The 14,129-nt window shown below is 34.1% G+C and overlaps 1 protein-coding gene across 1 annotated transcript in view; it reads left to right on the top strand.

Annotated features, from left to right (window-relative positions):
• LOC138941519 (LON peptidase N-terminal domain and RING finger protein 3) overlaps positions 1-12,910 on the top strand; it is a 59,722-nt gene extending 46,812 nt beyond the window's left edge. Inside the window, exons 3-9 of the mRNA XM_070311268.1 lie at positions 75-197; positions 3,287-3,481; positions 5,019-5,118; positions 5,210-5,409; positions 6,563-6,864; positions 8,309-8,516; positions 8,791-12,910. Of these exons, the coding sequence (XP_070167369.1) occupies positions 75-197; positions 3,287-3,481; positions 5,019-5,118; positions 5,210-5,409; positions 6,563-6,864; positions 8,309-8,516; positions 8,791-9,153 (1,491 nt within the window). The 3' untranslated portion in view covers positions 9,154-12,910. The remainder of the gene's footprint in view (positions 1-74; positions 198-3,286; positions 3,482-5,018; positions 5,119-5,209; positions 5,410-6,562; positions 6,865-8,308; positions 8,517-8,790) is intronic.
• The last annotated feature ends 1,219 nt before the right edge of the window (positions 12,911-14,129 follow it).

Raw genomic sequence — 14,129 nt, 5'->3', positions numbered from 1 at the left:
GAGGAAAATTAATTATAAAATTATTATTAATAGAATTAAAATTTATATTTTTTCAACATCTTGTGTCTTTTCAGGGACATTATAGAAGAGGGATCGCTTTGTCGGCGCTTGGAAGACACGAGGAAGCAATCTATGCTCTCTGCATTAGCGTGGCTATTGACAAAAATCCGCAAGCTGTACGCCATGAATTGACCAAGGTATGTTTCGCTATTGTTCTTTCATTATAAAAATTAAGAAAATCAATAGTGTGACAATTACAAAACATCAATCAAATGTACAATAAAATCGGATAAATCTCAAGGTATTTGTGTAAATTGCGCGAATTGCATCGTTCCACAATAAGTTTGAACAACTGTAAAAATTTATGGATTTAAAAATTTAAATTTGCTTTTCGCAATAGCTGAAAAGCCTCGCATATTTCAAGTTCTCCCGGTAACCAGACATTATCGATCATCCGAATCCGACTCGCAATTCGAACTCGCGTCCAACGATCGCTTATACAAATTTATAAAATGAGAGGGCATATGATTGTGAGAATTGGATGAATCATCGCCAGATCGTAAGTAAAAAAATCCGCATTTTCTTGGTGTCGCGCGACTGTCGTGGAATGCGCCGAGATTAGCGATGCGTCCGGGAATGCGTCTCCTCTCGGAGAGCATCAACGACACGAAGGAAACGTTTCCGGCACGACTGCTGGCGGCCGCGTGCCGGCTTAATGACTCGGTATACGATAGTCGTCGCAGGTGAGTGACCCGTCCATGCCAGAGGGGCAACGATAACCACATTCGCACGAGCGAGCCGCGTTACGTTATTCTCGCCAGAGCGAATGGCGCTCGTTTTCCACGTGTTGTTCCACGCGGTAGCGACAGCGGCGTCGATATATCGATCTTCTACCGTGTGACGCACGACTTTCACGACCCCGCGCCATTGCGTTTCCCATCCCCTTTCGTGCATAATGCAAAACTCAATCTACGTCGAATTTTTTTAACCGTCGCGCATTCCTCTCATTTATCCTCTTGAAAAAGTTCCATTCGCAAAGATAATTCATCGATCCCTCGCGTAAACATCTGTGACGCGCGCATCACGTTGCATCTTCAATTTCTCGCTGCATAATTTTTCTCACGTTTCATGATTTCAGATTTTTCATTATTTTTCATTTTTACCCCTTTCCTTGAACTTCCGTTTGAAGTAAAATCTTTTAATTTATATACTTTGTCTGACATATGAACATATAAAAAGAAATATATTAAACTGCGATATACAGATACAAAATACTTTAAATTTATTGCGAGACTTGTATCCGAGCTCACAAGAGCGTCAAATGTTACATTACGATGGATATTTAATATTGAAATTATTCGATCGATATTAAATTTCGCAACAATGCAAGATTTATGCGAATATCTGCAAACCGCGATTGCGTATGCCGTATGGTAACAATCGATGAACGTTAAATAATCGAACGCTGACAAGTCGTGTGAAATTACGATGTTAAATGACTAAAAAAAAAACGAAAAAAAAACGGAGCGTGTTGAATTCTTTTCTTTCTCGAGTATACGACGATTATATAAGCGAGCGCCCGATGGCGGAATCATTGATGCAAGCTGCATTGCCGCTTATGTAAGATCGAGGAATCATTCTTTCCCGTGCCGCTGAATCCATCGGTCGGATCTATATTACGGAAGGCGTACTTTTACTTTCATCATCCGAAAACGTCGGATTGCCTAACCGCGATATTTCATGCATTAATTACGCCGATTTAAAGACTGAGTCCTCATTAATCTCAGAATTTTCGAATTATTGCATATACAGGGTGTCCCATTTTAAAGGACCCACTCAAATATCTCAGAAACACTGCGTTAAATCGAAAAATGTTTCAAACGAAAGTTGTGTGGCTTCAAGGGGGCCATAAGATGGTGACAATGATTTGACCTTGGAAAATCATTTGAAGGTTATGTGAAGGTCAACTTTAAAATCTTAAACGGAAACCCTCATTTTTTATTTAGTATTATTGTAGCTGACATCGAGAGCTTTCCAAAACACTATAATAAAGTATTTTTTCATTAAGTACTTTTCGAGTTATTTTATATTTTAATCTGACATATTTTGATATAAAAAATTAAATATCTCGTAAAATATTTAGTTTTCGATAATCTTACCGTTATACTTCTATGTACAGAATAATGAGACAAATCAATTAGTATAAAAAAAAAATTGTTTTTAAGAAAATTATTTACAATGTATTTTTTTAAACAATTATTTGTTTTTTTTCGCCACTAATTAATTTGTCTTATTATTCTGTACATAGAAGTATTACGGTAAAATGATCGAAAACTGAATATTTTACGAAATATTTTATTTTTTATATCAAAATATGTCAGATTAAAATATAAAATAACTCGAAAAGTACTTAATGAAAAAATATTTTATTTTAGTGTTTTGGAAAGCTCTCGATGTCAGCTACAAGAATACTAAATAAAAAATGGGGATTTCTATTTAAGATTTTAAAGTTGACCTTTACATAACCTTCAAATGATTTTCCAAGGTCAAATCATTGTCACCATCTTATGGCCCCCTTGAAGCCACACAACTTTTGTTTGAAACATTTTTCGATTTAACGCAGTGTTTCTGAGATATTTGAGTGGGTCCTTTAAAATGGGACACCCTGTATGAGACACATCAAGAAACATATGCATGCTACTAAAGGAACAATGGATTTAAATCGTTGCTAGCAAAAGTTTCGACCAAAATCCTCGTTTGCCATGGTCTTTTAATTCGCAATATCAATTCTTCGTGTTGAAAGAATTCGTGTCCCATAGTAGCGATCCGTAAAGCTAATTTAAATACGCATTTCTGTGACGTGCATTTTAATCTCTAAAATTATTTTAATATTGGCATTAGCCGATTTATCGACACATATTTATTTTATTTCACATAAATATTGTATGAGGTCTAAAAGAAAAAGAATTAAATTATAAAATTATATTATAAGATATAAGTTTTAATTTAACTAGAGAGTCAAATAATGATAATTGGCATTTACGTTCTTTATATCAGATTTCCATATCTTCTCACCTTTTTTCTCTTTCTTTCTAGAAAATAAATAAATTAAATAAAGACATATAGGCATATTTCTAAGATTTAATGGCATTATCTCATATTACCAAAGCTTTGAAAAGTTCACTTTGGGAAATAAATAATCTGTGTTACTTGTCGTTCATTTCACATTCTGTAATTTATTTGATTGGTGCAATATGTTACCAAGTTTGTGATACGTGTGTCATAGGTTCTGCACAGAGCGCTATCGCCTGGAATACGTCGACAGAATGTTCTGTCGTCACGCACGCCGTACAATCTAACGAAGAGTGCGTCACGCACGAGAAACCGTCATCAGTTAATGAATCCCAAACGCAGGCAACGCACTACCCTGAATAGGTCTGATTGCGAGGACAATAGCAGTGGTGAAGAGGAATTCGCTCAGGTGGGTTTTTCGAAAATTACACAATTATGTTTGTCAATTATTGTTTGCGCTTGATTTAGATCTTATTCTACAATTTGAGATAAATAATTAAAAGATGTGCTCTAACCATTTAAAAATAAATCGCTTCAATTTTATAATATAAATTGTCATCCGATTTTTTTATTCCTTCATTTATCCCTGATCTCAAATATATCTCCAATCCAATTTTTTCACACAATCGTTCGAGGCTTATTATTGGGTTGAGTAAAGAGTCATTGCGTATTTTTTGTATGTTTTTCAAAGTCATTTATTTATATAAAGAACAAAGATCAATCAATGATATATTTTCCGTTTTGTTCGATGATCTTTTGCCATCTTTCGGTGAGCTTCATAATTCCCCGTTCGTAGAAGGACATGTCTTTATTGGCGAAGAACTGAACAAGGTGCTGATTTACCGCCTCATCTGAATTTAACGTTATTCCACGCAAGGAGTTTTGAAGAGAGCGAAACAAGTGGAAGTCTGACGGCGCAAGGTCAGGCGAGTATGTTGAGTGGGGCAACACATCCCATCCAAGCTCCAATAATTTTTGACGGGTCGCCAAAGATGTGTGTGGTCTCGCGTTGTCGTGATGGAACACAACTCCTTTACGATTGACGAGCTCCGGACGTTTCTGGACGACAGATTCGTTCAAACTGTCCAATTGCCGACAGTACACATCCGAATTGATTGTTCGGTTCCTTGGTAGGAGCTCAAAAAACACCACACCCTTCCAATCCCACTACACTGAGAGCATAACCTTCCTCTGATGAAGTTCTGCTTTTGAAGTCGTTTGAGGCGAATCATCACGTCGGGACCAAGACCGTTTGCGTTCCACATTGTTGTAAACAATCCACTTCTCGTCACCAGTTATCATTCGTTTCAAAAAAGGATCGTTTTCTTCACGTTTCATGAGCATATCGCAGATGTTTATACGCGCCGTCAAATGAACTTCTTTGAGTTCATGAGGAATCCAAATATCGAGCTTGCTTACGTATCCCAGCTTCTTTAGGTGGACGTGAACACATTTTTGACTGATCTTCAATGTTTCTGCAATCTCTCGTATCGTGTAACGTGGGTTTGACTTGACCTTTATTTTGTCGTCATCAACCTCGGTGGGTCTTCCTGACCGAGGAGCATTTTTGAGATCAAAATCACCAGCGCGGAATTTCTTGAACCAGTTTTGGCACTGACGTTCTTGTAGAGCATCGTCACCGTAAACTTTACGCAATTTTTCACAAGCTTGACGCGCGTTCTCTTTACGAAAGTAAAACAGTAAAATATGGCGAAAATGCACAGTTTGGTCTTCCATCTTCAACTTGTTGTAAAATCTCCAAAACTCAACCAAATCGCTCAATTTTTTTTTAGAATGAAGCTTAAACCGTCAGCTGTTAAACGATATATGAATGACTTTAGTACTGCTAAAACTGAACTAATGCCATCTGTTGCAAAAATACGCAATGACTTTTTACTTCAATCAATATATTACTTTTCATCTTATTTCTTCTTTTCTTCTTACAGACGATAAATAGAAGACTTCGTTCCTCCATTATGCCACTGATCAATACAAAGTTGCAAGCAAGTCTGAACCGTGTATATCAGGATGTAGAAAAACTGAAACGTAAGTTTTCATCGGTCACCTCATTTATATTTATATTCTAATATCTTTTTTATAATCCTAAAAATATCTTGAGATGATATTTTGTTTGCAGGAGTCGAGCCGAGACCCGCTGAAATTCTCTTGCCGCCTCTTTCCGGTAGCATCGCTGGAGAATTGGACTGTATCTTATGTTGCCGTCTACTCTGGAAACCTGTCACGACACCGTGTGGTCACACTTATTGCTGGATGTGCCTGGACCGTTGCCTAGATTATTCTTCGGCTTGCCCTTTATGCGTCACATCTTTGGCTGACGTAAGAGAGAATTCTTAATAAATTTCAATTAATACTTTATTGTCTCAAAAGAATTATTGTTTTCAATAATCTGATATATTAGAACTATAATTATTATATAGTCTGATTTGCTTATAAAGAATATAGAATCTATCAAATAGGAAGATATCAAATATCTCTAGAGAGAATCCTGTTATATAATTCAATGCTTATAAAAGAGATATGTACATTCTTAGATATTTCTCGCAGATTATCTAGATTCTTGGATTATTTGTATTCAAAGTACAAAATAATACCGGTTGCCTTGATTTCAAATTATCGCGATCTGTTATTACAATCGTAATTTACGATTCAAACAACTGACTCACACTTCACATCTTTTTTCCCAATTTTCTCAAATCTTTTCTTATATTTTAAAACTTGCTTATTAGTCACACGAGTCGTTGATCCCAAAGAGCTCGGCAGAGAAATACATCGACGCGAGATGCTGCAACAACACCTATCCGCAAATGAGACATAAATGCTTCCTAGCGGTTAACGACGATGCCGCAGATTTCAAATGATTATTGTTTGCGGTCGTCGAGGCGATAGTCGTGAGCTTCCGCGTTCGTAACGTCATTACCGATCGCTTGTACGAGTATTATATTTAATGACGATGAGGACAACGTGATGCGCGGATCAACGATGATCCTGCGGCACGCCGCTGCTTCTTTCCTCGTTCTATCTCCGCAATAACAGTAATTGTCTAGAAAGATTTTTCGTGCGACGCTCTCTTTGCTATTGAGGGGGAGGGGGGGGGGGTTGTGACTGGCATTACATAAACCGCATTGCTGGTTTATTAATTTTCAACACGTGAAATTTGTGAAAAATATTTTTTAACGACAACTAAAAATATCTTAACGCTGAGATATGTATAAAATCTGTATAAATCTAGATTAGTATATAGAGGACGACACACGCGTCACCTAACTGCGGGTTTTTATGTTCATTTCTCATTCGAAAAATATTTTTAACTAACATATTACAATTTAATTTAAACACGAAAATCTCAAAAATAATTTATTAATTATTAATTGTTTATTAATTTGTTCTATCTTTGCTCGAAATTCATATAATCAACACGATAACGCATACGGCAAGATCATTGATCAATTATCATTTTTTTTCTTTTCAGTATCTAGCCAGTAGCCAGAAAATCGTGACGGATTTTGTAGAGAAAGCTCTTAAAACTGTGGCGCCCGCGGAATATACCTCCAGAGCAGTGAGTCATCGGCTCGAACTGGTCCAGGGACTGGGTCTTTTGGGTAACGAGCAGATCGCCGTCTTCATCTGCACGACCGCCTTCCCCTGCGTCGCCTGTCCCCTTTTCGTTTACGAGCCTAGGTACAGGCTGATGGTGAGAAGATGCGTTGAAAGCGGAGTGCGCCAGTTCGGAATCGCTGCGTGTCTCAACAAAGAGGCAACGGGCACGAAAAGGTGCGTCTCTCGATTTTCTTTTGCGATAAATTTAAACTAGATTTGTGCAATTAGAATTTACATTAATAGTACGATTTTCAAATATTTTTATTTTTATACAATATTTTTTTACTTCGCTCATATTTCTTTCGATCAATGTTCGCAATGTCAATTACCCAGACAGCACAAGGATGTCCTTAGGACGTCCAAAAGGCATCCAGGACATACATGTAGGATATCCTCAGGATATCCCATTGTGATCCTCAGATCTCCTCTGGATGTCCTGAGGAAGAGTAAACGATAGCCGTATATTAACCTCTGGAGAATCCAGGGAGATCCTGTGGAACATCCTAAGGATTTTTATAGGATATGTTAGGGATATTTTTCGTATGTTTCAAGGAGCAAATTTTAAAATTTAAATATAAATTAAAATTATGTTTTGTTATTTACTGCCAATATTAAAAATCTAATATTAAAAATAGTTCACCGTTCTTTAATATTTGAGGCTTTCGTGCTGTACATGAATATTTTAGGTTTGGCTCTCGGGTTTGAGTAGTGTAATATTTTCTAAACAATCCAATATCTGAATTCCCTATGTTGGGATTGCATCAAAAATTGAACTGATAGAAAATAATTACATTCGTAATTTCCTGTCAGTTGCTCTTTGCAAGCTTTATATAATTCTCATGACCAAATCTCAAATACGAGTTCGCGTGTCGCATAGCGGTAAACCAACGAACTAGCGGTTGAATACTATTGTTTGTAAAATTTTTGGAATGTTGCGAACAGTAACATTTCTCATGAAATATTAAATAAATAATAATTTTCGATATATGAAAATGTGCGCATCAAATTCAATTATTAATATTAAACGAAATTAATGTTAACAATTAATTGCACATATATATGTCCTCTGGAAATCCAAAAGACATCCAATATAATAGACAGGGCAGATATATCCTACAGACATCCAGGGATTATCCAGTGGACATTTATAGGACATTAATACTTATTATAATACTTAAGATTTCTAAATTATATTAAATAGCCGACACAACTAAAAATAATTATGTATGCATATTAAATTTTTATAAATATATTTATAATAATATCTTAAAACATCCTACAAATGTCCTGAACCGTCCTGGACATATTCAGGATTATCCTGAGGATGTTTTGTGCTGTCTGGGTAATTATTAGTGAGCTGTTATTTGAATATGAAACATAGCATTTATCAGTAATATACGATAAATCCTAATTGTTTGATATATAAATAAAATATGATATATATGTAAAGCTTCAAAAAATTTACAATCTCTTTCAGTAAGAATTTCTATAATAAACATTTTTTTTTAATTACATATATTATATAATATATAATTTATATAAAGCTTATTATATATATTTATATATCTAAAAGATATGGCTATAGCATAAATTAATTAATAATGCTGTGCTATTTCAGATACGCGGAATATGGTACTATCCTAGATATTCGAGATAGGGTATTGCTCAAGGACGGCTGCAGTATTCTCAGCACGATCGGTGGTAGAAGATTTAGGGTACTTTCCGGTGGAGAAAAGGATGGTTACGATACGGCACAGGTGGAATTTCTCAGGGATACCATCGTACAGCAAGATCAATTATTAAATCTACTGGAACTTCACGATAAGGTAAGGAAGTCTGCTTATATATGTATATAATATAATAAATTTTTAATATTATCGATGTCACAATTATTTTCCAATAATTTAAGAATCTTTAATTATTTTATTTCTTGATCTTTGTGTAAATTTTTCGATCAACATTTGCCAAGATCTTTTTTTATCCGTAATTAATTTGCTCGAAAAGAAAAACATTTTTACGTCATAATGAGAAGAAAACACAATTATATTTTCGACAATTTGCCGTTATCTCCATAATATTATCACCATAATGTTATTACAGGTACGAGCAAAGGGCCAAAGATGGTGGGAAACAGTGCCTACCTCTCAGAAGTCCGAGATTCAACGGGTGTTCGGACGCATGCCGGACACAGAGGAGGACTGGTCACGTCTACCGGACGGTCCGTCGTGGACATGGTGGTTGTTTGCAATTTTGCCGCTGGGACCGCAGCTGCAAGTAGGCATCCTGGGCACCACTAGTCTGGAAAAGCGATTGCGAGCCATCGAGAAAACCCTCGATCACATGGAGCAAAGGCAACCAACTGTCGCGGCCGCACAATCCGAGCATACGACAACATCGTCGAGCATTTGTAGGGATGGAAGGACGATCACGGAGACAGCGATGTCGGTCGTTCAGCAATCGTAGAAAGCAACGAAGAAGCATCTCGATACCTTGGAAGCAACCGATGTCATTCTGTGGCCTGGAGATAGAACGGCGAATCTCGTATCTCGCATTTTGCGAAAAAACTTCCAGTAGCAAAAGATAGCAATCCTTTTAATCGGACGAATTGTTTTTAAAAAATTCTGTAAGATTCCATTAAACAATTCTTCAATTATTCGCCGTACAAGCTTTCATATCATTTGATAGAAATGATTGAGATATCTCCAACTTTTCCAACAGACTGCGAATCTTGAAAATTGCATTTACTAAGCTCATATTTTTGATCTTATTGCGCATTCTTGTGCAAGGCATGATATTTTTCTAAGTCCATGTCACAGGAAGACATTTCTGTCACATTTACGCTCTAAACTCTTAATTTAGTCAGTTAAATCTTTTCTACATCGATCTCTCATCCGCTGTCGTTCCCGCGACGCTTTCATTGATCCTTCGATTCTACTCGACGTACAAAATATCCGTAGAACGTGTAAACACTTGGAATACCCCGTTAGAAAATTGGGTCAATCGATCAGCAAATGCACCTGTCCTTCGATTCCGTTTAGCGGGGAGTTTTGAGCGGCTCCTTGTCACTCTTCTTAGATTTAACGAGGAAACATTTGGAAGTGTATATATATATATATATATACAATATTTCAAACTTTTGCTTGAAACATATTTTAATATATCTTACAATTTCCACGATATTCTCTCAAGAATAGATGAATTTATCGGATCTGCTCTGAGAAATTATTTCAACTTTTGAAAATACTAAAAATATCTATTACTTATTTTATAAACTGTTTCAAAACATACGAGTCATTAAAATCGCGGACTCTCCAAATGTTTCCTTATAAGTTAAGTTCGAGCGTCTTGCACTTCGTGATCGTTAAATCTTTTATAGGGCGCCTTATCGATGGGACGACGAAGGAAAAATACGCTCGCTTACAAATAGTGAAGTACACAATAATAATAATTATTATTATTATTATTATCTGGAACGCTAACTGGGATATGAACAACATTTATTATTATGCAATATATTATTTTTTGTTAAATTTTTTTATGCAACGAATTGTTACGTAATAATTTCCTACTGACGTTCCAGAATTAATTGTGATATGAAAGAGCTGCGTTATCCCATCATCTGGTAAAAATTTTCATCAAAATGATGACTAAAAACATATCTGTAAGAACAAGACGTAGCGTTTCCTCAATAAGGCGTACCAATTTTCTTCGCGCTATCGCAATACGCAAATCTGTTCTTCCAGATAATATCATATATGACTACATATTATATACTTACATATATATATATATATATATGTATACACACATATTTATGTATACACATTCGAATGCATACACGTGATAAAGTCGGAAGTATGCCGCCTCGCTTTAAATATTTAAATGCGTTATAACGCATAAATAAGGTTTGAATATATAATATATATAATAGTGAATCGAATATTGAAGTTTAATATAATAGTTTAACAAGTTTTTAATATAATATACATACATTAATTCGATGATTATTATACGATTAGTCATGTAATGACGATCAATTGTTTTAATTTAATATTGATCAGTTTTCTTGGAAGAAATTTTGATTTTTTAATTCCTACAATATACATATGTTACAATATTTTATGCTATATTTATTATGTATAAGGTGTTTCAACATTATTGCATTGTAATTAGATCTCGTTAAATTTTTTTTTTTTTTTTTTTTTTTTTTCCGATAACATTCGATACACTATACGTATGTTATGGGGCTCGCTTCCGTTTCACGTGGATGCATCGAAATCTCGTGCACGAAAATTCATCGGCGAGCGAATGCACTAGATGAAAAATAATACTATCGGCAAAAAGTAACTCTTTGCATATGTAATAAATGTACATCTTTATTTTATCTATATAATCGGAATTCAAACTTTACTATTAACGTTACTCAGGATAAAAAAAAATAAAAAAAAAATAAAAAGAACTATACGCAAATATCTATAATAATTTGTGCATCGTGGGAAAAAAAGTGTCTCCAAAATACAAGAATAAAGATTAGAATTCTGTGATGCTATCGAGCGATTTTTCGCGACGTAATGCACAAAGTTAAATTCATTGGTGCAATCGCTCTACGAACGAGTTCCACGAGTCTGCCGGTACAATCACGCGCGAAAGCGCGATTGTGGAGAGGGGTTTGATATCCGAAGTAAAAGTTTACTCGGGAAAGCGCAAATATATTCTCAGACGAGAATGCGTGAGATCCTTTTCGGCTCTCCGATGTCATTGCACGATCGCGAATCGCGAATCGAAAAAACTTTTCGGATCGCGCTGACGATCGCGCCGTGCAGATTTTACACAACGACGGATGGTATTACGCGTGTTCCGCGGGGCCCAAGATTCCGAAATCTTTTTATACCGTTTAGATTTATTCCGTCGTCCGTAAGATTCTTTGATTATGCTAGTACATAATAATTTATTTTCATGCGGCTTTTCGTACCGTCGAGACACAGCGATCGCCCGAGGGGGTAGAAACGTCATATCAATCGCGCAATCATTTCGTGAGAAACATAAATAGCACGATTGTCGTTACTATTGTCGCAACTAATCATTATTACTTTTAAAAGGGCCTAGTTAAGAAAGAAAATATTTTAATGACAATTATCTTTCTCAGATTTGTGGTAGTTCCTTCATTTTTTTTGTTCTTCCAGGCATATTAAATTTCAATGAGTAATTTATTTAATTTTTTTTTTTTTTTTATTTGTAGTGCTTTGAAATATTTTTTACAAATATATTTGATAACAGTTTACATGATATGTAACTACTAAATTTTTCCACAATGATAAATATCCTATTTCACCGTTAGTTTACTTTTTTTAAACGAATAAAAATCAATCTGTATGTATTATTTTCTTAAAATTTTATTTAATATTGTTTTTAAATATTTTTAAAATATTACCTAACACGTGAATTATTGCGTTACTTTGAATAGAAAACAAGTATTAAAAATCTATACTCCTTTTAAATATACAATAAATGGAATATTTTTAAATCTCTTTAAAAAATATAAAGATTATTCGTAAATCTTTCTACTATATATATTCGCTAATTTAATTATAATAATATTTTAAAGATTTCGACGTATATTTGTACGGTACAGATTTAACATTAAATATGACTCTCTAATTCAAACCAACCATGTCTTAAATCTCAAATATGTTACATTTAATGTTAAACACAGATTATGATTGAAAGTTCCTTCATTAATATAGAACAAGCATCGTTGACGATTATCAAACACTTTCTTTGCACGATAATAATGGCGACAATCGTTACGAAACGGTGGATCTCGAGTAGATACACCTGCGAAAGTATAAAGTATAAAAAAAGATACTATAGAAAATTTTATAATTGATCGATAAACGCGTAATGTATACGTAACACTCCGTTCTCGTCTCTACGGCAATCGAGAGAAGCGCATCCTCTATTTAGATTTGTATTCTATTCTCTAGACTTTTATGAAATTGTGAATCATGCATTGTGATATTACTATATAGCCTACCTTGTATATTGTTATTGCTACGTTACAGCTATTATACGTAATGCCACACGACTTTCCATTTTTACTTCGACATTTCTATATATTTATCTCTTCATCTCTTCATATGGAAAATATTGTAATAAAATATACGAAGCCAAAAATCTAACCGCGAGTTGTTTTTTGCGAGAAGGAAGAAATCCCGACTAGTTTTACTTTCCCTGTCATTTCAAATTTGTTCATATTACGACTTTATATTAAACAAAAAAATAGATATATACAGGGTGTCCCATTTTAATCTCCTCAGGCAAATATCTCAAAAACCAAACCCGGAAGAGAAAAATGTTTCAGACAAAAGTTGTTTGGTTTCAAGGAGGCCATAAGATAGTGATAATGATTTGACCTTGGAAAATCATTTGAAGGTCATGTGAAGGTCAACTTTAAAATCTTAAATGGAAACCCCCATTTTTTATTTAGTATTCTTGTAGCTGACATCGAGAGCTTTCCAAAACACTATAATAAAGTATTTTTTTATTAAGTACTTTTATTTTATATTTTAATCTGACATATTTTGATATAAAAAATTAAATATCTCGTAAAATATTTAGTTTTTGATAATCTTACCGTAATACTTCTATGTACAGAATAATGAGACAAATCATTTAGTATAAAAAAAAATTGTTTTTAAGAAAATTATTTACAATGTATTTATTTAAACAATTATTTGTTTTTTTTTTGGCACTAATTAATTTGTCTCATTATTCTGTACATAAAAGTATTACGGTAAGATTATTGAAAACTGAATATTTTACGAAATATTTTATTTTTTATATCAAAATATGTCAGATTAAAATATAAAATAACTCAAAAAGTACTTAATAAAAAAATACTTTATTATAGTGTTTTGGAAAGCTCTCGATGTCAGCTACAAGAATACTAAATAAAACATGGGGGTTTCCATTTAAGATTTTAAAGTTGACCTTCACATGACCTTCAAATGATTTTCCAAGGTCAAACCAATGGTACCATCTTATGGCCCCCTCGAAACCAAACAACTTTTGTCTGAAACATTTTTCTCTTCCGGGCTTGGTTTTTGAGATATTTGCCTGAGGAGATTAAAATGGGACACCCTGTACATATATATATATTTCAATATATTATAATTATAAATTTCGTGTGTGTGATTTAAATAAAATTTTCTTTGATAAGATTAATTATAGTAAAATATATATTAATAATAATTTTATATTCTTGCTGTGTGTTCTCAATTAAATTAAGTTTTATTTCTAGTATTTTTTATAATAAGTTTATTAAATACAGAAATTGATAGCTGTATAACGCGTCATCTTGTATATTTCGATTCGATATACATGTCAATTCTGCATCGAAGAATCAATCGACCGTGATATTCAGATCGAACTATTTCAAT

This window comes from Polyergus mexicanus, unplaced genomic scaffold (genome assembly GCF_030449975.1).
Source record: "Polyergus mexicanus isolate NDT 795.1 unplaced genomic scaffold, iyPolMexi1.0 SCAF_19, whole genome shotgun sequence".
NCBI lineage: Eukaryota > Metazoa > Arthropoda > Insecta > Hymenoptera > Formicidae > Polyergus > Polyergus mexicanus.
This window is presented reverse-complemented; position numbering and strand designations above follow the sequence as displayed.